A 27,156-nucleotide genomic window follows, 5' to 3' on the forward strand; every position below is an offset into this window, starting at 1 on the left:
GATTTAGAAACGTCCATCATCTCAATTTTCCCCCATTCCATCAAGGAGTATAATTCCAACATGGAAACTGTGTAGATCCAAAATGGAAAAATCAAGGATTGCCTTCACTCCTCTTCATCCAAATACATATTTCCAGGACAAAGTATTGTTTGTAGAATCCAAGAGGTCGAATTATATGGACTGCTAGGTTTTTTGGTGACATACCAATTCGTTCATACACTTCGTGCAGTGAAAACTGAGAAGCAAATATCAAATTCTAAAAGAATCTGTAGGCTCTAATATTCCAGAAATATTCCATATAGTACAACCACAAAATCTGTAGCCAAGTAGCTCCATCAGGTAGAAGAGATATATCCAAGGAAAGCCTTAACATTATCCAAGAGAAGGAATAAAAGTCTAGAAGACAGGTAACTCCAAAAATGATGCTGCCATACAAAATCTTCCACCACTTTATATCTCAGCAGTAGATATCCAATCAGCTGCAGGAAATATCCTCTACGATTCCATAAGATACCAGCCACTGGGATAGAAATCACTTCCGTTTCCAACCCAAAATAGGAAACATTGAGAATGCCCAAAACTTTAAATCCATCTGGGGCCCCTAAATACGAGTTTCTGTTTCTCACCATATCAAATACAAAATACCTGCCTACAGAAACCTTGGAACTTACCCATCAAGTCTCCGGTCATAACGTCCTTCTCGTGCATGAAGTGATGGTGAGGGGCCATAAGCAGGCCCTCCACCACCTCCTCTGAACCCAGAAACCTCTCTACTACGAGATGCTATGGAAACTGTATCATCCAATCCCCGAGCAGCACTTGGAATGGTGCCTGGTTCATTATAATCCGTGCGTAGGTCTCTATCTCCCATTTTGTTGACTGAGTTGTGAGCTTTCTGTGCACTTTTGATGTCCACAAAATCCACAAAGGCGGCCACTCCTCCTTCAGAACCCCTCTTTGGGAGAATTTTGACACTTTCCACGCGGCCATATCTAAAAAAAATAAATAAATAATCAATGTTATTGCTGCATGGTAATAATTTTCCAAAAATAGTTTTAAAAATGTTTCTTATATTTAAACAATTTATATTATGCATGTATAAGGGACAGGTTGCGAGTTAATTTTAAATGTCTTGTATACTCATATTTTTCTTTTTTGAGGCAAATATTTACAAACATTTTTACCAGATTGTTTTATTGCTCTCATTTGTAAATACAGTATTTGCTATAAACTGACTTTACCTTTCTAGAACACTAAGCTGAATGACTTTCATAAGTTTTTAGGAATTTTACATCCTATAATAGGATATTATACCTAAGATAATCAAAGTAACTTACCAGTCTTAAGAGATTTTTATTCAAGTAAAAACTGTAGCTGAAAATAGCTATTCTACAGATTTCATTTTAATTTAATTCATTAAGTGAAAATGATTTTACTGAAAAAATAAGATGATTTCAAACACTCCTTACTGGAAGGCAAAATAAATTCAAATATTCTGTGCATGTGCAAGTATCAGTCCTAATTTTTAATGTAATTTTTTGCTATTTAATTCTCTTTTCCAGGGGATTAAAAGAAAAAGTGTTAAAATTTATAATTTATGTATAACTAAATTGTTTATATAAATTAATACATCAGAAAATCTTTTGACAGACTCTATGTTCTCATTTTCATTCCAAAAATATTGTTTACTATGTACAAAAAGAAAACCTGTATGGCACCATTTATATTCTGAAGCATGCACGTAAAAACATAATTGTCTAGAATTTTAAAATTCAAGAAAATTCTTCTAATTTCATTAGGACTTAATTGTATTTTATATATCCCTGTAATTTGGCTTTTTTTTTTAATTTGGCATTTTAAAAAGGCAGGCACAGCGCTTTTAAATATAACACTCTTACATGCTGACAATCCAAGATCGTAATTTTACACTTCCCCTGAAGAAGCTGATATTATCAGAAAGTGGGACGTTTCATTTATATTCTCTAGTATGATTTAAGTTGTTACATCTCACAAGGGAAACATAATCCTAAAATCCAGTTTCATCACGCAACTGAACTAGATGTAACGAAATTACGTGGGATAAATTAATTGATGAAAGGATCTTTTAAATTTGGGGAATAAAATGATAGAAACAGAAATATAAACATAAAAAATACCTTCAAATGTATCTGACAAATGACTTGTATCAAGAATCTATGAAATCTTAACTCACTTTTTAAAAACTGGAGAAAACACTTCTCCAAAGAAGATATACAGATGGCAGACAAGCACAGAAAAAGATGCTCAAAATCATTAGTCATTAGGGAAATACAAATCAAAACCACAATAAAATACCACTCAGTTCACACCCACTAGTCTGGCTATTAGAAAAGAGAACAGAACAGAACAAGCATTGGCAAGGATATGGAGAAATCTGAAACCTCCTGCATAGCTGCTGGAACTGTAAAAAGGTACAGCCACTGTGGAAAAGTAGCATTTTCTCCAAAAGTTAAGCAAAGAATTATCATATGACCCAGCACTTCCTAGGTATATACCCAAGACAAATGAAAACAAGGGCTCAACTATTTGAGCACCAATGATGGTGAAGGTGAAGGTGAAGGTGAAAGTCGCTCAGTCGTGTCCGACTCTTTGCGACTCCATGGACTTAGTCCACAGAATTCTCCAGGCCAGAATACTGGAGTGGGTAGCCTTTCCCTTCTCCAGGGGATCTTCCCAACCCAGGGATCGAACCCAGGTCTCCCTCATTGCAGGCAGATTCTTTACCAGCTGAGCCACAAGGGAAGCCCAAGATTACTGGAGTGGGTAGCCTATCCCTTCTCCAGCAGATCTTCCCAACCCAGGAATTGAACCAGGGTCTCCTGCATCACAGGCAGATTCTTTACCAACTGAGCTATGAGGGAAGCCCTCATATGTACCAATGTTGGTACATGTGCACCAATGTCGTTATTCACAAACACCAAAAGATGGAAACAACCCGTGTCCATCAATGGATGAATGAATAAAATGAAATGTGGTATATACATAAAATGGAATATTAAGACATAAAAAGAAATGAAGTTTTGATATGTGCTAGAACATGGATAAACCTTGAAAACATCATACTAAATGAAATAAGCCAGACACAAAAGGACAATTAATTTATGATTCCACTTATATGAGGTATCTGGAATAGACCAATTCATGAAGACAAAGTAGAATAAAGGTTGGGGAGATACTGCTTAATGGTACAGAATGGAATTTTGTATAGAATGAAAAAATTCTAGAAATAGTGCTAATGGTTACATAACATTTTAAGTACACTTTTTTTTGGCTATGCCAAGCATCTTCCAGGATTAGTTCCCCAACCAGGGATGGAAGCTGGAGCCCTGGCAGTAAAAGCACCAAATCCAACCACTGGACCACCAGGGACTTCCTTGTGAATGCACGTAATGTCACCAACTGTACACGTCAAATGGTTAAAATAATAAATTTTGTATTTTGTATATTTTAACATGCACACACATACACAACTAATCACTTCAGCCCAAGAGCACAAAGGTTTATTCTATTAGAAAGAAGAAAGAGAAAAGAGGGAAGCATCAGGCAACTCTCCGTCAAAAAAAAAGCCAAACTACTACAGGAAAAACAAATATTTAAGCTTAAATTCTGAATAACAAAGAGCTAAATGCAATACTGAAAAGAGGGACCAAATACTCAATGCACAGATTATGAAAACAAAGTCAGATGGGCCTCCTTCATCAAAATGGTGGGCTCACAGTCCCCATCATTGTTATATAAGGAGAGTACACTCTGGAAACAAAATACAAATTTGTCTCCAATTTAACAAAGAACTTCATCAGCTATTACATTACTCTTTTACACTGAGTAGACTAGAAACACCCAAATCTTAAAAAAAAAAAAAGAAAAAAGCTGCTTAACTCTTCATATTCATAAAAACTCAGCATGTACAGATGTGATAGATGGACCATAAAGAAGGCTAAGCACCAAAGAATTGATGCTTTTGAACTGTGGCGCTGGAAAAGACTCATGAGAGTTCCTTGGACAGCAAGAAGATCAAATGAGTCAATCCAAAGGAAATCAACCCTGAATATTCACTGGAAGAACTGATGCTGAAGCTTGAATACTTCGGCAACCTGATGCAGTGCTGACTCACTGGAACAGACCTTGATGCTGGGAAAGATTAAGGGCAGGAGGAGAAAGGGGTGACAGATGAGATGGTTGAATGGCATCACTGACTCAATGGATATGAGTTTCAGCAAACTTCAGAAGATAGTGAAGGACAGGGAAGCCTGGCATGCTGTTGTCCATGGGATCTCAAAGAGTCGAACACAACTTAGCAACTGAACAACAAAAACAAAACGTAAACGTGATTTCCTGGTTTTGTCTACTCTTTTCAAAACAACACATTTCCTATAGTACTCAAGTAGTCCTCAAGTGTTCAAGATGAAACATTACCTAACATTTACTAATTAAAAAAGAAAAAAAGAACAAAAATAATAAAATCACAATTAGATAATATTTCCTTTTTTTAAAAACATCAAGCCTTAGCTATAGGTTTTCAGAGAATCTATCAAAGAGTCTCCAGTAATATGCACAGAATTTTTTAAGTTACATAGTCACTGCTTATAGTAATAAGTTAATTCACTTCTAGCTTTAAAGAATCAAGAGAACCTAAACTTTTTAAAAATGAGAACATAAACTTGAGAAATCATATTTGATTGCTGCCAGTTGTAGTATATAAAATCTAAAAGGTTTGTTTTCAAAAACACAAGTCAAAAAATATTACATTGGTTTCTATTTGGTCAAAAATGTTCACCATCAAAAAATATTAAATTTATCAACATACACTATAGTTCTTAAAAGTTTTTAAGAGAGAGTTTTAAAATAACCCTAAATAATGCCACATTTACTGCGATGGCTTCCCTGGTGGCTCAGATGGTAAAAGCATCTGCTTACAATGTGAAAGACCCAGGTTCGATCCCTGGGACAGAAAGATCCCTGGAGAAAGAAATGGCAACCCACTCCAGTACTCTTGCCTGGAAAATTCCACGGGAGGAGCCTGGTGGGCTACAGTCCATAGGGTCGCAAAGAGTCAGACAGGACTGAGCAAATTCACCTTCACTTTCACCTGGTCTCCCTTACACATCTATTTATGGGCTTTCCTGATGGCTCAGTCTATGGGGTTGCTAAAGAGTTGGACACGACTTTGCAACTAAACAACAATTTTTTACATTATTAAAATATTCAAAATCATTCCTCTTCCAAACTCAAACAGTTGGGTTATAAATATATCCTTCACAACCACCAAGCTATCTGTAACAATGCTGTAACATCAACACTTATAGAAACCTTTTATAGTAATAAAATTTTATGAAGAAATTACAAAATTTATAAATCAATGACTTGATCCTATATTTAGACCAAAAGACTGGTTTCCCCTCTGTGTTAGACTTTTATTTCCTATACCAGTGACTACAAATCCTTCAAGAATACCAAAATGCAGACTCCGCTAGACATTTAAATGCATTATGTGTGTGTGTGCTAAGTCAATTCAGTCATGTCTGACTCTGTGCAAGTCTATGGACCCTATGCCAGGCTCCTCTGTCCATGGGATTCTCCAGGCAAGAATACTGGAGTGGGTTGCCATGTCCTCCTCCAGGGGTTCTTAACAGCATTTAAACTGGAGCTGGCCACAATTTTCCTATATAGTCACAGGTCAAATTTTTTTAAATTTTCATTGCAATAAAATATAACATAAAATTAGCTATTTAGCCATTTAAGTGTACAATCCCAATCTTTTCAAATAAATCACAGCTATTTCTGGTCCTCAGCATAGTGGAGGTAGACATTAAAGCTACATCATTTACAATTACTGATACTCCCCATACATCAACACATTAAATGTAGTATGTAGCTCAGAATCATATATTTAGATTGTAAAACTCCTGCAATTTGGACATAACCAAATAAGATGTTGATATTTTAATACGTCATATGTCTCATTATCAATTTAAATAAGTTAAAAACCAAAGGAAGAACCTGTTTTAACAATTATCTAGAATGACAAAGATAAATTTAAATTGTTAGCATGACAATCACAAATTACAAGTTAATAGTTTTACCCTGTCCAAAGGATGAAAAATTGCTATAAGCCCAGAAAACAGAAAATATTTGCAAATTATTTATCTGATAGTTCTTACAACTCAACAATGAAAAAGACATATTGCAATTTAAAAATAGGCAAAGGCTATATGGGCAATTTCTCCCAAAAAGGTAAACAGCCAATAAACACACAAAAATTCGCTTAACAACATCAGACTTTAGGAAAATAAGAACCAAAACCATAGTGAGATAACACTTCACATTCAATACAATGGCGAAAATAAAAATGACAGACAATAACAAGTGATTAGGATAAGAAGATTTCTAAGATTTTCCAAAGATTTCTAAACCCTAAGGCATTGCTGGTGAAATGGCAAAATGGTACAGTCACTTTGGAAATCAATTTGGAAGTTCCTGAAAATGTTCAACTTAGAACCATGTAATTCAGCAATTCTTCTCCTAGATATGAAGTGAAAATGTATGTCCACAGAAAAACACAGAAATGTCACAATATCATTATTCATAATAGCCAAAAAAAAGGTTCAATTGCTGAGTGGAGTTTTTAAAATGTGGTAGGTCCATTCAACGGAATGTCATTCGGCAATAAAAAGGAATGAAGTCCTAATACATGCTACAACAATGGATGAATCTCGAAGATATACTAAGTAAAAGAAGCCAATTACATATATTGTATGATTTCATACGTAAAAGGTCCAAAATAGACAAACACACAGAAGTAGAAAAGATTCGTGAATGCCAGAAGTCGGGGAAAAGAAAGAATGGGGAATGACTGCTAATAGGTTTCATTCTGGAGTGATAAAAATATTCTGGTGTCAGTGGTGATGGCTGTACAACTCTGCAATTATTCTAAAAAACAAATGGTAGTTGTGGCTTATGGACTCAGTTGCCCCAGGGCATGTGGGATATTCTACAACCAAGGATCAAACCAGTGTCCCCTGCATTGCAAGGTGGACTCTTAACCACTGGACTCCCAGGGAAGCCCCTGTCACTGTCTTTTAATATATCAGAATTTATGTCTCCTTTGGTCACAAGTGTCTACGTTACCCTCAATATATTGGGTTGGCCAAAAAGTTTTTGTTCATTCGGGGTTTTCAGAATACCCGAACTAACTTTTTGGCCTACTCAATGAATCAACTGAATGCCTCGTTTCCTGTAAATGGGCACACATCGAAGACATTCAGGCATGACTGCCTAGGAAGATAAGAAACCCATTAGATGACAAGCAAAACCTATCTTCATTTCACAGCAATACCGAGTTCTTTCAGTATAAATGTATAAAACATATCTATAAGCTACTCTTAAAAAATTAACATATTCCCCTTTAATCACACCCTATCTTTGGAGTAAGAACTGTACAAATAATAACTAAAGATGGCAAAAACAGACTCAGAATCCCTACATCCAGCAAAGAGAAGTCAACCACAGGCTCCCAGCCTCATTTTTAGGAAAAGCTAATATTCTAAAATGTTGCTCTACTTGGAGGAATGGGGGAGTTGTGGAAAAAGAAGGGGGTGGAGAATGATTTGTAACAGCTTACTGATTTGTGTTCTCTCTCTGCCAAAAATAAATAATTAATAGTTTGTTGTACAGTCTTCTACAGACTCTCAGCATGAGATAAAATACCTATGTCATAAAGGAAAAGACCATATAAATTAAACCATGTAAAAATTATAGCTCCTAAATTGCAAAATGCAGTCAAGACAAATGGGGAAAAATACCTGCAAATGGAGAAATAAGTGATTTCCTAAATACACAAACTTCTGCAAATCAAAGGAGACAGAAGCTCCCCCCCAAAAAATTGGCAAAATACCTAAACAGGAAACTCTTTAACAATTTCACTCAAAATTTCAAAAATCCAAAAAGAGTACCATGTAAAACAAAAATCTAAACATTAATATCTAGATAACAGTGAAAGTCTAAGAAAATAATATTTTCATAACACTGTCTGCAGGAGTATAAATTAGATAAACTCTAAGGAAGACAATCTGATAGTGTCTTTATTAACGGGACACTCCTAGCATCCAATGGTTAGGACTCTGTGCTTCTAACACAGGGGGTGCAGATTCGATCCCTGGTCAGTGAACTAAGATTCCGCATGCCCTGTGACCCAGTCAAAAATAAATGAAAAAAGAAATTCAGAACTAAGTACACATCCCCAGAAATTTCATTCACAGGAATTTTTCATTCATGTATAATTGCACATCTCAGTGTACAAGATTTCTTAGTAAGCAGTACTGCTTATAACAATTAAAAACAAAAAATGGAACCACCATTCCACTTTGTCTCTATGAATTTGACTGCTCCAGGTAGTTAATGTAAGTAGACGCATACAGTGTTTGTTCTTCTGTGACTTATTTCACCTAGCATGATGTCTTCAAGGTTCATCCATGTTGTAGCATAAGTCAGAATTTCCTTTCCTAACATAATACTGGAAATCAAAAATACTCACTTAGACTTTCCTGGTAGTAGAGTGGATAAGAATCTGCCTGCTAATGCAAGGGACATGGGTTCAATCCCTGGTCCAGGAGGATCCCACATGTCTCAGGGTAACTAAGCCAGTGCACCACAACAACTGAAGCCTCAGCCATGGAGCCCATAGGTCGGGTGCCTGAAGCCTGTGTTTGCAACCAGAGAAGCCACTGCAGGGAGAAGACCGCACACCAAAGAAAACAAAGAGTTTCCCCCCCTACCCCGACCCCACCCCCAGCTCAAGGCAACTAGAGAAAGCCCACATGCAGCAATGAAGACCTCAGGGAAGGAGGGTAGAGAAGAAAGAAAGGAAGGAAGGGGTATAAATGCAAAGGTCTCTTTGAAAATACTTCTGGGTATACATCTAAAGAAAATAAAAACAGAATCTCAGAAAATGTGCTTCCTACCTGGTTTGCTGCTGCTGCTGCTGCTAAGTCGCTTCAGTCGTGTCTGACTCTGCGCGACCCCATAGAGGGCAGCCTACCAGGCTCCCCCGTCCCTGGGATTCTCCAGGCAAGAACACTGGAGTGGGTTGCCATTTCCTTCTCCAATGCGTGAAAGTGAAAAGTGAAAGTGAAGTCTCTCAGTCGTGTCCAACCCTCAGCGACCCCATGGACTGCAGACCACCCAGCTCCTCCGTCCATGGGATTTTCCAGGCAAGAGTACTGGAGTGGGGTGCCGTTGCCTTCCCCTACCTGGTTTAATAGGACTATTACAGTACAGTCACTGAAAAGGAAACTAACTTCTAATCTATGGCTTACTTCGTAGTAGTAACAAAATAACAGTTTAAAAAAGACTAAGAAATTTATAAATTCCTTCTAATATTTCACTTGATTACATTTCTATCCTAATTTCATAATATTTAGTTGCTTAGATAGAATAAAATCAAGACAGAAATGTGATCTTTTTATAATATACACAAATTTCATAGTCTTTTTATCCACCATTGTAGTTTTGTAAAATCTTTAAAGACTACCTGTATTTCCAGATTAAAGAAATGTACCACTCTAATCTTAAAAGGCATTTGGGTTTTTCTACTTAATTCCAATGGTTTATAAACTTTTAAATAATCATGCTTCCCAATTAAAAAAAAAACCTTGCACAAAATTAAATCCATTAAATTATTAAGTCACCAGTCTCTATCCAATCATTCCCAAAAGTATTAATAAGCAAACTTCTTCAGTCAACACTTTAGTCTAATTATCATCTTTAGAACTAAAAAGCTTTTTCTTATAAGCAAAAATGTTTTACCGTCAAATTTCCAATAAGATCAACACAAAGGAAATCTAATGTCACAACCCTGTGAGACCCCAAGCTGTGATGCAAGTTCCTTTTATACACCTACTTTTACGCTGGCAAAGCAAACTTATGCTGAAATGGAATAATCTGTGTCAAAAACCACCATGGAAAGGGCTAGTTCATTAAAAAGTAAAATAAAATGGGGCGCTATAAGTGACAAGAAAAATTAAGAGTATATTCTTAAATACCTTAGATTAGCATAACAAGGCACATACACCATTTTTAAAAATTAACTGCAATATAATTTAAAACTGTTTGAAACTTTACAAAGACCACTTAAATTTGGACCTAAGAAAGGCTATTTTTGATTGATAAGCATAGCTATTTAGCAGAATGATTCACTTGAAAAGAACTGATATGCCTATCTTTTGCATGATGGATACACAGTATTTAGATATAGTAAGCTCTTTTATTATCCAACTAATCATTAATATATACTTTTTTAAAATCTTCACAGCATTCCAGTGACTCTTATTCATTATGAAGAATGACAGGCAGAACCAAATTTTCTTTTTCTTTGGCTTGCAAGAGCTTTTAATATTATACTCATTCATCTCTCACTTTAAGATTTCAGTTATCAATCAAAACACCATTCGTATCAAAAGTTGACACAGTGAGCATATACACGAGAGAGTTACATGTACAGATTTTCATCGGCCCCATAGAGATCATGCCAGTAAATTTGCCAGCAAATTTGAAAATATGGCAGCAAATTTGGAAAATTCAGCAGTGGCCACAGGACTGGAAAAGGTCAGTTTTCATTCCAATCCCAAAGAAAGGCAAGGCCAAAGAATGCTCAAACTACTGCACAATTGCACTCATCTCACACGCTAGTAAAGTAATGCTCAAAGTTCTCCAAGCCATGCTTAAACAGTATGTGAACCATGAACTTCCAGATGTTCAAGCTGGATTCAGGAAAGACAGAGGAACCAGAGATCAAATTGCCAACATCCGCTGGATCATCGAAAACGCAAGAGAGTTCCAGAAAAACATCTTTTTCTGCTCTACTGACTACGCCAAAGTCTTTGACTGTGTGAACCACAACAAACTCTGGAAAATTCTGCAAGAGATGGGAATATCAGACCACCTGACCTGCCTCTTGAGAAATCTGTATGCAGGCCAGGAAGCAACAGTCAGAACTGGACATGGAACAACAGACTGGTTCTAAATAGGGCAATGAGTACATCAAGGCTGTATACTGTCACCCTGCTTATTTAACTTATATGCAGAGTACATCACGAGAAACGCTGGGCTGGATGAAGCACAAGCTGGAATCAAGACTGCTAGGAGAAATACAAATAACCTCAGATATGCAGATGATACCACCCTTACGGCAGAAAGTGAAGAAGAACCAAAGAGCCTCTTGAAAGTGAAAAGAGGAGAGTGGAAAAGTTGGCTTAAAGCTCAACATTCAGAAAACTAAGATCATGGCATCTGGTCCCATCACTTCATAGCAAATAGATGGAGAAACAGTGGAAACAGTGACAGACTTTATTTTTTGGGACTCCAAAATCACTGCAGATAGTGACTGCAGCCATGAAATTAAAAGACACTTGCTCCTCGGAAGGAAAGTTATGACCAACCTAGACAGCATATTAAAAAGCAGAGACATTACTTTGCCAACTAAGGTCCGTCTAGTCAAAGCTATGGTTTTTGCAGTAGTTATGTATGAATGTGAGAGTTGGACTGTAAAGAAAGCTGAGCACCGAAGAATAGATGCTTTTGAACTGTGGTGTTGGAGAAGACTCTTGAGAGTCCCTTGGACTGCAAGGAGATCCAACCAGTCCATCCTAAAGGAAATCAGTCCTGAATATTGATCGAAAGGGCTGATGCTGAAACTCCAATACTTTGGCCACCTGATGTGAATGAAGAACTGACTCACTGGAAAAGACCCTGCTGGGAAAGAGTGAAGGCAGGAGGAGAAGGGGATGACAGAGGATGAGATGGCTGGATGGCATCACTGATTCAACAGACAAGAGTTTGAGTAAACTCCAGGAGTTGGCAATGGACAGGGAGGCCTGGCATGCTGCAGTCCATGGGGTCACAAAGAGTCGGACACAACTGAGTGACAGAACTGAAGTGACTGATAGAGATCATGTTACATGTCCCATTTTATACCTTGTTTTGTCATTAAATATTTATCCATGCCAATAAAGACCCTTTACCAGTTCTAACATGTTCATAGTTTGCCCTAGAACAAGATTTTCTAAACTAAAAAGACCTCAGAAATCTTAAAATCCAACCCATTTAATTTATTGGAGAAAATAAATGTACCGACTTTAGATAATAAATGTGTTACTGAAGAGTTAGTTTCCTATTTTGTCCTTTTTTGCTGCACCACATGGCTTACAGGATCTTAGTTCCCCAATGAGGGTCTGAACCCAGGCCCTAGGCAGTGAAAGCATGGAGTTCTAACCATTGGAATGCCAGGGAATTCCCTGTCTTGTTTTATATACAATATCACATACTAACTGAATTAAAGACACTCCATAAATTGAGATTTTTAACAAATCTTGTTTTCTTTAAGGCTAGACCCATCTATATAACAGAAATCAATATCTAATATGGCATTTAATTCTAACATTGGACGTGCTTGAAATTCACATCATTAAAAGAATTAAAGCTGACTAAAAGGAATAATCCTAAAAACCTAAAGATGCCATGATTTTTAGGATAAATGGGGGAGGGAGGAGGATGAAAAAAAACAGAAAAAAATTCCCCAAGAAAAAGAGCAGTTCTTGGGCTCCAAAATCACTGCAGATGGTGACTGCAGCCATGAAATTAAAAGACACTCCTTGGAAGAAAAGTTATGACCAACCTAGATAGCATATTCAAAAGCAGAGACATTACTTTGCCAACAAAGGTACATCTAGTCAAGGCTATGGTTTTTCCAGTGGTCATGTATGGATGTGAGAGTTGGACTGTGAAGAAAGCTGAGCACCGAAGAATTGATGCTTTTGAACTGTGGTGTTGGAGAAGACTCTTGAGAGTCCCTTGGACTGCAAGGAGATCCAACCAGTCCATTCTGAAGGAGATCAGCCCTGGGATTTCTTTGGAAGGAATGATGCTAAAGCTGAAACTCCGGTACTTTGGCCACCTCATGTGCAGAGTTGACTCATTGGAAAAGACTCTGATGCTGGGAGGGATTGGGGGCAGGAGGAGAAGGGGACGACAGAGGATGAGATGGCTGGATGGCATCACCATCTCGATGGACGTGAGTCTGAGTGAACTCCGGGAGTTGGTGATGGACAGGGAGGCCTGGCGTGCTGCGATTCATGGGGTTGCAAGGAGTCGGACACGACTGAGCAACTGAACTGAACTGAAACTGTTTACAATGAGGAAAAAGAGGGAAAGAATCAAGCTATTTCAAAGGACACTACTTCATCTCATTTTCAAGTCAAAGTTTTTCAGTGATTAACTTTTTAACCTGAACCTTTTTAGGTCAAGGCTAAAATCAATACTTAAATATACTGCTAGCATTCTACTCTTAACCTAATGGTTTGCCTAAACCAATGTTTCTTAAACTTTTTTCCCTGGACTGCTTTGACAGTCTTGTGAAACCTATAAACCCTTTCTCAGAATATTATTAAATTAAAGGCTCAGTGGTAAAGAATCCCCCTGACAATGCAAGAGACTTGGGTTCGATTCCTGGGTTGGGAAGATCTCCTGGAAAAGGAAATGGCAACCCACTCCAGTATTCTTCCCTGGAAAATTCCACGGACAGAACAGCCTGGCAGGCTACAGTCTAGGGGGTCATAAGGAAAATAAAATGCATGAATTACAAGGAAACCAATTATATTGAAACACAGTTATCAAATATTCAAAAATAGGCCCTTTTGAACATATAGGAAATACACAGGACAAAAGGTGATGTTAATGTATACCACAGGACAAAAATGTAATCAGCAAAACACATGCTATGAGAAACTCTACAGTCAACCTGATTTCCAACAAATTAAGCTGTAAAGAGAGATTAAAACTTACAGATTAAAAAAAATTTAAATAGTTTAATGTCCATCAATAAGTAAATAAATGTAGTATCTTGACTGTGGTAGTGGTGGTGATTACAAGGATGCCTACATTACTCAAAATTCAACAAACTCAACACTTGAAGCAGGTACATTTTATTGTATGCAAATTTTACCTCAACAAAATTTTTAAAATAAATCTTAAGTATTTTATTTAGAGCTTGAGTTAAAAAAAAAAAATTCTTAAAGCAATTGCAAACTTGAGTACTGGCTCAAGTTTGTAATTGAGCCAATGGTATATCCCTATTCAAATGCCCCAGTCAGACTGAGTATTTGAAATACAGATATACCACAGTATTGGTGCATATCTTCTAGAGATAAACACTGAAATATTTATGGATTAAGTAAGATGTCTGGGAGCTACTTCAAAATAATACCAACTATACACATTGTAGGGCTTGTGCAAAGGAATACAGTTCTTAACTTATTAAGCAATTCTTTGGACAGGGACGAAGAGTAATATACAGGGAGGGGGAAAAAGAAAGTTGAGTGCCGCCACTATAGAAAGCAGTATGGAGGTTCACCAAAAAATTAACAATGGAATTACCATATGACAGCAATTCCACTTCTGGTATATATCCAAGGAAAACAAAAACACTAATTTGAAAAGATATATGCATCCTCACGTTCACTGCAATATTCATTTATTACCAAAAGCCAAGATACAGAAACAATCTGTATCCACAGATCAATGGATGGATAAAGAAGATGTGACATATGGGCTGTGTATATATGTACACACACGCAGAATGGAATACTATTCGGCCACAGAAAAGGAAATCTTGACATTTGGAACAAAATGAATAAAACTTGAGGGCATAATACTAAGTGAAATAAGTCAGACAAAGACAAATACCATTTGATCTCATTTACATGGGAATTCTTTAAAACAAAAAAAGTTTATTGATACAGAAAAAAGATCAGCGCCTGGTGAGTGTGGAGATGGGTGGAACGAAAGGGCTCAAAAGATACAAACTTTCAGTAATAAAGTGAATGTCACAGGGACATAACGTATAGCACAGTGACTGTAGTTAATACTGTGAAAGTTCCTATGAGAGTAAATCTTAAAAGCCCTCATCACGAGAAAAAAAATGGTTTTTATAACTATGTATGATGAGGAATGTTAACTAATGGTAATCATTTTGCAATATATACAAATAAAATTTTATTATGTTGTATACCTGAAATCAATATAAGGTTATGTCGATTATACTTCAATTAAGAATTAAATTAAAATTTACTAATTTAAAATTACTTTTTTAAAATTTAAGTTAAAACAAAAAAAGAAATAAGGTTGAGGTCAGTAAGGTTTGGGGGGAAGTAGAACAAGAGCAAAATTTGCTGAGATATCACATAAAGTGAATGACTAACACCCAAATACATGGAGCAATGATGGGACCTAATGTTATTCCTAAAAAACAAGTTTCTTACCATTCCCTCTTCTGAATGACTAAGCATATAATACAGCTCATATTGATCCTGTGATTAACCTCATGTCATAAAGTCAGTGGAGAAGTAGAATCAAAACCAACAGTTTAAAAAGTGAGGTTGCTCTAAATCTGCCTATAAATGGCATTAGAGGCAGGTGATTCATCCATCCACAAGTTGTCTCCTATAAGGTAAAAATTGAAGACAAAAACATTCAAGTAATTTCCACTTCCACCTTCCTTGCCTTGCCTTGCACCTCCCCCCCAGTGTCGGTTTTCAAAGAGAATAGGCAAGAGAGAGAGGATTTGATGTAGCGGCAGCAGGGGTGAGGAGCCCAAAGGTAGATGAGGCAGAGTGGCTGGGCTATTAGCTACACTGAGAACATGACTCTAGGTAAAGAAGCAAATACATTGAGAATAACAACAGTCAGGTTTCTCACTGTCTGAGAAGCAGTTTAAAAACATGGAAATGGGGAGTTCAGAAAGAATCTTCATGTATGGAAACATGTGTGAACACAGCTTTTAAATATATGATATAGTGGTACATGTAATGTATATATATGTATACATTTGGTGGTGGTGGTGCTCAGTTGCCAAGTCGTGTCCAACTCTTTGTGACCCTATGGACTGCAGCACATCAGGCTTCCCTGTCCTTCACTATCTCCTGGAGTTTGCTCAGATTCACATCCATTGAGTCAGTGATAACATCTCATCCTCTGCCACCCTCTTCTTTTGCCTTCAGTCTTTCCCAGCATCAGAGTCTTTTTCAGTAAGTCAGTTCTTCATTTCAGTTGGCCGAAGTATTGGAACTTCAGCATCAGCATCAGTCCTTCAAATGAATATTCAGAGTTGACTTCCTTTAGGATTGACTAGTCTAGGTTTGTCATACCTTTCCAAGAAGCAAGGCTGTAGTCACTGTCCACAGTGATTTTGGAGCCCAAGAAAATAACATCTGTGACTGCTTCCACTTTTTCCCCATCTATTTGCCATGAAATGATGGGATGAGATGCCATGATGTTAGTTTTTTGAATGCTGAATTTTAAGCCAGCCTTTTCATTCTCCTCTTCCACCTTCATCAAGAGGCTCTTTAGTTCCGCTTCACTTTCTGCCATTAGAGTGGTATCATCTGCATATCTGAGGTTGCTGACTCTTCTCCCTGCAATCTTGATTCCAGCTTGTGATTCATCCAGCCTGCCATTCTGCATGATGTACTCTGCAAAGAAGTTAAATAAGCAGGGTGATGATATACAGCCTTCTCATACCCCTTTCCCAATTTTGAACTGGTTAGTTGTTCTGTGTAAGGTTCTAATTGCTGCTTCTTGACCCACAAACAGGTTTCTCAGGAGACAAATAAGATCATCTGGTATTTCCATCTCTTAAAAAATTTTCCAGCTTGTGATCTACAGTCATAAGCTTTAATGTAGTCAATGAACAGGTTGTATACATATACACACACAATACACATCCTCTTATCTCTGTACCAATGAGAAAACTTGCACCCAGATCTTGGTTTCTAAATACCATCCCTCATGAAAAGAACCAAGAGTTTCTTGGACAAATGGTTGATTCCAGGACTAGGGGAGGGAAAATACAAGATGAGCCTTTGTTGTTGCCAGAAATAAATGTTTAAGAGAATAGTGGGGAGATAGCAAAAGGGCAAAGTAGCCAATTTGAAGGGGTTCCCACTGGTCAAATCTAGGATGATTTAGGTATCAAAATAAGCAAGCCCTGAATTAAAACCTACAGAAAAAAATGGAAATCATATATATGTGTGCCTGTATGTACATGCATATTTCCAAATATATATTGCTGTTGTTTGGTTGCTTGGTCGTGTCCGACTCTTTACAATCCCATGGACTGCAGCACCAGGCTTCCCTGTTCTTCACCATCTCCAGGAGCTTTGCTCAAACTCATGTCCATTGAGTCGGTGATGCCATCCAACCATCTTGTCCTCTGTCATCCTCTTCTCCTCCTGCCTTCAATCTTTCCCAGCATCAGGGTCTTTTCTAATGAATCGGCTTTTCACATCAGGTGGCCAAAGTACTGGAGTTTCAGCTTCAGCCTCAGTCCTTCTAATGAATATTCAGGATTGATATCCTCTACAATTGACTGGTTGGATCTCCTTGCAGTCCAAGAGACTCTCAAGAGTCTTCTCCAACACCACAGTTCAAAAGCATCAATTCTTCAGCGCTCAGCTTTCTTTATGGTCCAACTCTCACATCCATACATGACTACCAGAAAAACTGTATCTTTGACTATATGGACCTTTGTTGGCAAAGTAATATCTCTGCTTTTTAATATGCTGTCTAGGTTGGTCATAGCTTTTCTTCCAAGGAGCAAGCTGCGGTCACCATCTGCAGTGATTTTGGAGCCCAAGAAAATAAAGTCTGCACTGTTTCCATTGTTTCCCCATTTATCTGCCATGAAGTGATGGGACTGGGTGCTATGATCTTCATTTTTTGAATGCTGAGTATTAAGTCAGCTTTTTCACTCTCTTTCACCTTTATTCAAAATGTATATATATTCTCAATGTACATATTTATACTTTGTACATATGTATAAATATATATTTATATATGTACATAAAAATATATACATATATTTCCAAATATATATATGGAAAATTCTTACCTACAGCAGAATTACTGAGGAAGTAATCACAGTACTAGATTATCATTTGCAACAATCACAGCAGTATATAATACAGTCAAGAGTTAACAATGAGGGGACTGCCCTGGTGGTCCAGTAGATAAGACTCCTAGTTCCCAGTGCAGGGAGCCTGGGTTCAATCCCTGATCAGGGAACTAGATTCCACATGCCACAACCAAGGCCCAATGCAGCCAAACAAAAATGAAAACATTAAAAAAAGTTATCAAAGGATGTTAAGGCTACCGGGTTTAGGGCTGATGATGGAAAAAAGACTATGAGTACAATATTGGATATCTTCCCATAAAATGTTAATCAAATAAAAGGGGGGAAATAGTGAAGACACTAATTTTACTAGGTGATCAAAGTTAACATCACCAGTGTGGGATGGAGCCATACTGTTTCCATATTTTGATAAAGCACAGAATTATTTCTGTGATATATCTGCCAACAAAGCATGACGTGATCTGGTCACAAGGTAATATTGGACAGACCTGGGTGGAAGGTCAGCCTACAGACTGAAAGAACTATGTTCTTTAAGGCTATGAGGCACATGAGAATTAAGAGTAAGAAACTGTTACAGAAGGATGACACCCAACAACCAAAGGCAATACATGGTACTGGCTAGAATCCTGGATCAAAAAGGAAAGAGGGACATTGCTGGGATGACTGGCATCATTTGAATGAGGTCTATGGATTGGCTAATACTGTTATACCAGTGTTGATTTCCTGGCTGAGAATACTGTACGGTGAAATGCAGAAGTGTCTTTGTTTTCGGGAGGTACACACTGGAGAATAAAGGGTGAAAGGATGATATGCCAGGAGACAACAAGAGAAGGTAATGGAAGAAATTTGGCAAAATGCTAACAACTGAGGAATCTGTGCGAAGGGAATGTGGGAATTCTTTGTACTTTTCCTTAACTATTTCAAAATAAATTTTAAATGAAAAAAATAACGGTTAGGCAGTGGATCTAGTTATTTGGACTGGTCTTCATTCCTGTGAATCAAATGTTATCTTTTCAAAGAGGCCTTCCTCATCACGCCACCCCCATTACTCGCCATCCCTTACTGTGTTTTCTTTTTCCTCATAAAGCAGAATAAGTCATGGTTGATGGTCACTGGAGCTAAATGGTACACAGGATTAATTTACTATTTTTCTACTTTTTGTGTATGTTCAAATTCTCCAAGGTAGAATTTTAAAAGTATATCCACAACACAGACTGACCATACAGTATCATGTGTGTGTGTGTGTGTGTGTGTAGAGAGAGAGATTCATGCTTCATGCTGTCTGCAGTAATCTGCACATACATAGACACAGATCTTGACCCAGGGATTGAACCCAGGTCTCCCACACTGCAGGAAGACTCTTTACTATCTGAGCCACCAGGGAAGCCCCCATATATACACAAACATATATATGTGTGTGTGTGTGTGTGTGTATACATCTTTATTAATGCGTTAAATAGAAGTATTTAGCAGGTCTAAAAGTTATTGTCATTTCAAGTTGTGATGAGCATAAATGAGATGTCTGCAACAACCGTAATGTGAAATATGAAAATACATCTGATTGGTGTTGGCGATCATCACAGGTACTGCTCATACTACCATGCTGGTACTACACTACAATACAGTTAAGAGTTGACAGAAATGCTAAATTCTGATAAGAAGTTAGTGAAAATAAAGATACAGCATTTTCCAAGACAAATTTAAGTACCTCCTCCTAAATTCTGGTCTAAATGGCAATAGTTTTCACTGAACAATCTAATATCCTTTTGATATAGTAAAGTGCTAAACTTTTAATATATTTTTTCTTTTAATCTCAGATGACTTAAATAATTTTGAGTGGGGAATTCCCTGGCAGTCCAGTGGCTAGGGGTCCACACTTCCACTGCAGAGGGCATGGGCTGGTTCCATGGTTGGGGAACTAAGATCCCACATGCCACAACATGTAGCTCCCTGGGGGAAAAAAAAATTAATAAAAAATTTTAAATCTTGAGTAAAAAAGAGCCTTTAATGCAGACAGCATGAAGCATGAATTTTAAAAAGTAATAGTTGAAGGGCTTCCCTGGTGGTCCAGTGGTTAAGAATCTGCCTTGCAACACAAGGGACACTGGTTTGATCCCTAGTCTGGGAAGATCTTACATGCCATGAAGCAACTAAGCCTGTGTGCCACAGCTACTAAGCCCATGCACTGCAACTACTGAGGCCCACACATTTAGAGCCTGTGCTCCTCAACAAGAGCAGCCACTGCAACGAGAAGCCCTCACACCGCCAAGAGTAGCCCCCACTTGCCACAACTAGACACAATTAGAGAAAGCCTGCTTGAAGCAACGAAGACCCACCATAGCCAATAAATAATTAAATAAATCTTTAAAAAAAAAAAAAAGCTGACAAACTTCTTCAGTGGGCTCTATTATTCTTTAAAAAAAAGTAATGCCTGAAAAAAAATTCATACCTACCAATTTACTGACTTACAAAAGATGCAAATCACTATATGTCAAATGTAAAATACAAAATGTTTTTAAGCAGAGTACAAATATTTTAGTTTTTAAATAAAAGGAATAAAATGATTGGGTGAAAGTTAAAAAAAGAAAAATCACTGAGCCTATTTTAAGAATCAAAGAAACTATGTTAGTCGCTTAGTACTGTCCAACTCTTTGCAACCCCATGGACTACAGCCCACCAGGCTCCTCTGTCCATGGAATTCTCCAGGCACAAATACTGGATAGGGTAGCCATTCCCTTCTCCAGGGGATCTTCCCAATCCTTTGATTGAACCCAGATCTCCTGCACTGCAGGCAGATTCTTCATCATCTGAACCACCAGGGAAGCCCAAAGAAATTATAAATGGATCATATGTAAGAGTACATATACTGTGCATAAACATGATTAAGACTGTAACAAAATCAATACAAGATATAACCAGAAAAATCTTCATTTCATTTGTCAATGTAACCGAAACTCAGCATCTAATACAAAGATACAAAGACATACACATAATCCCGAAGTTTAATGCTGGACCAAAAACCTAGAACCAAGTATAAAACAAAAGTAATAATAAATGTTTTCCATTTGAATGTTCCACAAATATTCCTTAACTGTAAGAAACGGAGCAGTTCTCATATAATAAAAATCTTTAAACATGCTAGATTTCAATTCATCCTATAATCAAAATGAAATCCTAAGTAATTAATCCAAGAATTCACTAAATTTAAGTTAGGATTTTATAGAGACATACCACTGTGGGTTTTTTTAAGATGTTTAAAATTTTTAACTTGGCAGAGAGAGACACATGTAAGGGGAAAAAAATGTGACTGTCTCAATACTTTAACATTATACCAAGAACACCTCACTGCAAAGCATACTTCCACATACTAAAAAAAAGCTAGCAGCACACAAAATTATATAATTTATAATAAGCTGATTAAACATCCTAATTGATTTCCACAACAGAGCATGCTATTTTCACTCAAAATATAAGCAGATAGAAGGCATATAATAAAGAAAAAATTAAAGTGTTTTTAATATAGAAAAGTGTTACTTTAGTTAGTCTCCTTGTTCAACAGACTAATATATGTCTATTTAGAGTTGATGAACAACAATTTATTTCAAAGCATCCAATAATTACACTGGGGAGCACAATTTTAACGATTATATACACTCAAGGTATTTTCAGACTGCAATGTTTACTCTAAATACTGTGGACTAGTTTAATACAGCTCAAACACTAGGGACTCTTAAAAGAAAAAGCAAAAAAAAACAAACATATAGTTCCCAATCAGAATATGCTAGTTTTCACAAAAAAAATTCAGTTTTTTAAAAAATTTGAGCAAAATTTGAAACTAAGGGGAAAATGAGACTTGGAAGACTATTTGGAAAAAATTTCAAATTACCACTATCCCTGTAACATCTGTACGTCTTTCTGAAGCATTAGTGCTCACAAGATTAAAAATGTCTCCAAATTCAAGCCTGAAATCTCTTCATAAGCATACCAAACAATACCAAACCTGAGTAATCAGTCTACAAGAAAGGTAGTTGGAAAAAGGTGCCCTCTACACAAGTCAAACACCTTCTTTCTTCTTGGCACTGAGCCCTCTGTTCTCCTCCAATCTGCCAGCGGCATTTCTAACTCAAGAAATAAAATACAAAATTTCAAGCATTCTGTGTTAATTTTTAATGCTATTTTTCAAGATAAGTATAAAAGTATTTTACTTCATTGTTTTAATGTGCAAAAGCCTATCACAAAAATAGGTATTCAAAATTATAACATTCAGAAACAGAGGTGTTTCTTCATAGAAACCGGCTCAGCCTAAAAGAATAAACCATAAAGCAGTGATGCAGGCTAGGATGAGTCAAATTTGTTTAAGTCTAAATATATCTCTAGTCATAGAGTATGTGAGGATAAGGAAACTCTACCACAATACTTTATTATTGTGTCCCAGAAGTAAAGCTATCCAAATTCATGTAATGTAACATACATACCAGCTAAAACTGAGTTTCATTCTTTGACAAAAATTTTTACATGAATTACTACCTTGCTCACCCTCTGTAAGATCTTCAACCTATTCTTTAGAACTGAGAATGGACGGGAAGAACCTGTATATGAGATTTACTTCAAATCTGAAAATAAAATAGAGAGTTTTTTTCCTTCTAAAGGGTTTTATTCATTGGCTCATTCTAATTCAGGGAGCTGCCTCAGCACACACACCTCTCCCTCTAACAACTAAGACAGCAACCAATTGTTGTATAACTCCTCCCATCCCCCTTCAATCCAGCTAACACACCATACAAAGAAAAGGACTTTCTCTATTGTGCAAATACAGTCTCTGCAATGGATCTTTGTTAAATAAAATTTGATTCAGAAATACTTAATTCTTTTCAATCAGTATATTGAATGCTGTTAAAATAATGAGCACATTATATTATTCTTATTGCAAGAAAGTAAAGCCAAATTTTGAAAATGTTCTGATTACATTCTAAAGGTTTGGTGTTTCTTTGGCACAGAGAAAAAAGCCAAATCAGCAAGCTTCCTTCAATCTATTTTCTACCAAACACTGATCAAAATATAAATAAAAGAATTGGCTCTGATCGACCCCCATCCCAAAATGCTTCTCAACTACCCTGCTCCCAAAGCTGTCTCTTTGAATCATTCTTTAAAATTCAAACACTTACTACAAGCCTAATCACCGTTACAAGAACATTCATTTTGAAACATTTTATATAATGTATTCCCAGTGTACACTACTTAATCCCGTAAAACAGTTATTACTTAATGTTGAAATCAGCTAGGGAAAACAGTGAAAGTAGGTACTTTAACCTCAGTCTTAGTATAGGTATAGGCATGGTTTTTCTCATTATGATTTCTAGAAGACATCAGAAGTCAATATTCTTCAATTTTCTTGCAAAGCTACTATTCTGGTCCAACCACTGTTTTATCCCTTTCACTTATTCACATTTAGCTTCCCTCCCTATAGCAATCTCACATTTTACAAAACGTTCTCTACAATAAGGATAAAAGACCTTGAATTTCTCCAAACAAAGTCCATTTAGCGCCACAGCTGGATCAGCAAGAATATTTCTGGTACACGTTTAAGGATAAACAAGAAGCCAGACATAGAGATTACCTGTTAGGGGAGTAGGGGGTGAGGGGTGGGAACTGGAATTCCCAGGGTTGGGGTAAAGGGAAGATTTTTCTGTAAACCTTTTTACACTCTCTAAACCCACTAAGAATGCACTATCTATCCAAACATAAGAGCAAACATGTTTAAAATTCTCAAAAGTCGTTTTAAAAATATAAAGGAGTGTCAGGGACACTCGGTCTACTTAGTTTTAAGATAATCTGCTTTTACCAATAGCATCTGCTTTTGCTCTGCAATAGGTAACACACTGCTTTAAATGCAGTCCTGAGCAATGTGCCAGCTAAACCGTCTTTAACACTGAAACGTTTCTGCAGACCGCCGCCTTCCAAGGCAGCTCGCATCCTCCGCCCGCTCCTCCCTCTGTGCATTCTGAGATCAGCTCTGCTGATTCCCACATAAAGTGGGTCCTGGCCGCCATTTTAGAAAGTCATTCACACAGGCCGGACGGCAGCACCATCTACTTAAAAACCTTCCAAGACTCCCTCGGATGACTTCCTTTTTCCTCTCGAACCTCTCATCTCGCCAGGGGAGTCAAACTGCCCGCGACAGGCAGACACTCTTTCTAGAATCTGCATAATGCCGAAATGACACTTCTGGCCACGTAATACTGAGGGGCAAAGCAAATGCTGCAATGCACGTGTTTGCACGTCGGTGCCTACGAATTTCCCAGGCGGAGACCTACAGAGAAGGTCCGCAAGAAGATAAAAGCAAGTGCATCTAAGTGGCTTTTCCACTCCAATAATCTTGCGCCTAAATGATTTTTCCACCAAAACATTGAAGATACGGGGCCTCCGTATGGGGTAAGGGGTGGAGCAGCGCCAGGGAGCGAGTTCCCATCTGCTTCCCCACGAGCCCGAGATCTCCCCTTTGTCACAGGGGACACAGGCGAGTTTTTGCTCCTGCCTTCCCGCTGCCTGGTTTCTCAGCACAACGTAGTAAACACCGGGAGTCCCTGGAAGCGCGCCTCCTCCAGTCTCGCCGAGGACAGCTTTAGTGGGTTATGAATGGCCTCACTATTCCAGGCTCCTTTTCACACGCGGACACGCGCAGACGCGCGTTCCAGCGGTGAAGATTTAATACCCCAGTAACAGCAACCACCAACAGAATCAATGATCCTCCATTTGAAAGAGCGGAGCTCCGCTGCCGCTGCTTCCATTTCCTGATCCAAGCTGCTCAGGAGCGAGCGACGCAACCTATTTTTCCCATGGTGACTCACTAATAAGGGCGCTCCATAATTTCCTTCACTCACTAGATAGTAAGAGGAATTAAAAGTAAACCAAACTTAAAACCTTCCGAAGTCTTGAATATCGGAAGAAACAGTCATTTCCGAGGACTATCACGTATCTGCCACGGTCCTCTCGATTTACATCGCTGTTCAGTAAAGCGTCATTTTCGGTTATTTCACACCGAAGGCTCCATCAGCGATGGCAGACAGTGATTTCACAAAATAAAAACAAATGCTGAACGCTACTAAGTAACTAAAATGTATCAAGAACATTTACCCTTTACTACCCCTACTGCTGCCGCTGCTGCTACCCCTGAACAAAAAATACACTCTGGGAAAAAGCTTTCTAGAAGAGCTACATTTAACCTGAAAAGGCTTGCATTTTTTAACCACTGATGTAGGAATTCTGGGTGGGAGGGGAGCAGCCTTATAAAGGCTGCCCAGTGTTCAGACCCCGAGGCCGGAGCGCCGGGGGCTCTGTTGCAGGAGGCTGCTCCTCCTCTGCGAGCGCTCGGTCCCCACCGTGCTCCCCATCCAGGGACCCCAGAGCGCTGAAAGCAGGAAGGCGAAAGAGCCGAAACAGACGCACCAGCTTATTCTCGGACACCATCCTCCGTCCAACCCCACAAAAACAAGGTGGGGAGAATCTAAAACATTTGCGTCCATTTAGTTTCTAGGTCTGTGAGCCTTCATGAGAGGTCCCTAGAATCCAGTAGTGTCTTTCCAGTTCCGAGATGCCCCCATGTCACCTACCAAGACTTTTCCGTTTGTATAACCTTTCCTTTCGCACAAAACCCTCTCTAGGTCAGACATATCCACGCGTCCGCAGGGCGAGGAGCGGGAGCTGCTGCGGGACTCGGGAGTTGGCCGGGCCGGGGGTTGTCGGGGCGGGGTAGGGGTTCGGGTCCCCGGGGCTCAGGGGCAGCTCGGTTCGGGCGTGTTGGCCGGGACAGCCGCACCGAACCGGGGCAGCGGCGCGCAAGGACGCGACCCCACCGTCGGCTGGCCAGCCTGAGAACACCCTCCCGGCGCCGGCTTCGCTGAGGCCGAGCGACAGCCGCCTCCTTATTGGGAAGGGAGAGGGTGGGAGCCGGGCCCGCTCCGCCGAGGCCCAACGCCGCGACGCGGACAGAGAGGCGGCCAGGCAGCCGCGCGCCCTCCGCACCGGTCCGTGGGTCTGGCCCGGGTCCCCTCACCAGTTCCGCGCACGGGGAGGGGCCGGCAACGGGCCGGAGTGGGCAGCGGTGCCCGAGGAGAGAGCGCGGCCCCGGGCCTCGTGTCACTCACCGTTTGAAATGCTCGATGATCTTCTCTTCCCGCACATTCTCCGGTAAGTTGCCCACCCAGAGGTGCCTGGTTTCCCGGACCATGCTGGGCGGTGTGCTGGCGACCGCTGGTGCGGGTTCCCCCTCGCCGGCTTCGTACGAGCCCGTCAGCGCCGGGAGGCGGGCGCCGAGGAGGCGGCGGCGGCGGCGGCGGCTGCGGCGGTGGCGTCGGCAGCGGCGGCGGCTCCTCCGGCTCCCCCCCGTGCAGAGACCATCCCTCTCCCCCAGGTTCTGACTCTCGGGCCTCGCAGCTCCGCTCTGCCGCCACCACACACCCGAAGCCGACCCTCGCGCTCCGGAGGCGCATGCGCCCGGGCAGCGGCGGGCGGGGGAGCGGGGAGGAGGGGCGAGCGGGACCCGGGCGGCAGCGACTACGATGGAGCTGGCGCTGTGGCAGCCGGACGCTTCCCACCGGCGCGCGCGGCCCGCCTCCCTCACCGCGGGCGCGCGCTCGTCCGCCCGACCGCCCGCTGAGGCCGAGACGCCGAGTTCCTCCCAGCCGGCGCGCAAGCGCGCGAGGTAGGGAAGAACGCGGGGCCAGGAAGGAACGCTCACGCGCTCCGTCCCAGTGCGCAGGCGCGCAGCCCTCTGTCAGGTCAAGCGCTGTTTCAGGCTTGGGGCACAGCGAGTGCAGGAGAAGGTACCGCCTCCAGCGCCTCGAACAGGGCTCCCAGGCGCTGGCCTAGGGGAAGAAAAGAGAAAGGGGGTTGGTATTCACAAGGCTGCGTGTCAAAGCGGCTGCCGAGCCTTCTCTCCTAGAAGAAGTCAGGACTCCTTCCCCTGCTCACCTTTGGTCAGCTTCTGGCCATTTCCGGGCACTTGGAGCCGCGCCTGCTTGGGAAAGTGTCAGAACAAGGCCGCCTTTCTCACCGCCCATCTAAGCTATAACAGCTGCAGAAACCCATCCCTCCCAAGAATCATTAGCTTGTAACATTAAGCAACTTTATTTTATATAAGATCTTGCGAAACAGTTTGC

The 27,156-nt window shown here is 39.6% G+C and overlaps 1 protein-coding gene across 1 annotated transcript in view; it reads right to left on the reverse strand.

Moving 5' to 3' along the window:
• SPEN (spen family transcriptional repressor) overlaps positions 1-26,477 on the reverse strand; it is a 92,316-nt gene extending 65,839 nt beyond the window's left edge. The window contains 2 exon segments of the mRNA XM_002694139.6: positions 672-992; positions 26,143-26,477. Of these exon segments, the coding sequence (XP_002694185.2) occupies positions 672-992; positions 26,143-26,225 (404 nt within the window). The 5' untranslated portion in view covers positions 26,226-26,477.
• Between the last annotated feature and the right edge of the window lie 679 nt (positions 26,478-27,156).

This window comes from Bos taurus, chromosome 16 (assembly GCF_002263795.3).
Source record: "Bos taurus isolate L1 Dominette 01449 registration number 42190680 breed Hereford chromosome 16, ARS-UCD2.0, whole genome shotgun sequence".
NCBI lineage: Eukaryota > Metazoa > Chordata > Mammalia > Artiodactyla > Bovidae > Bos > Bos taurus.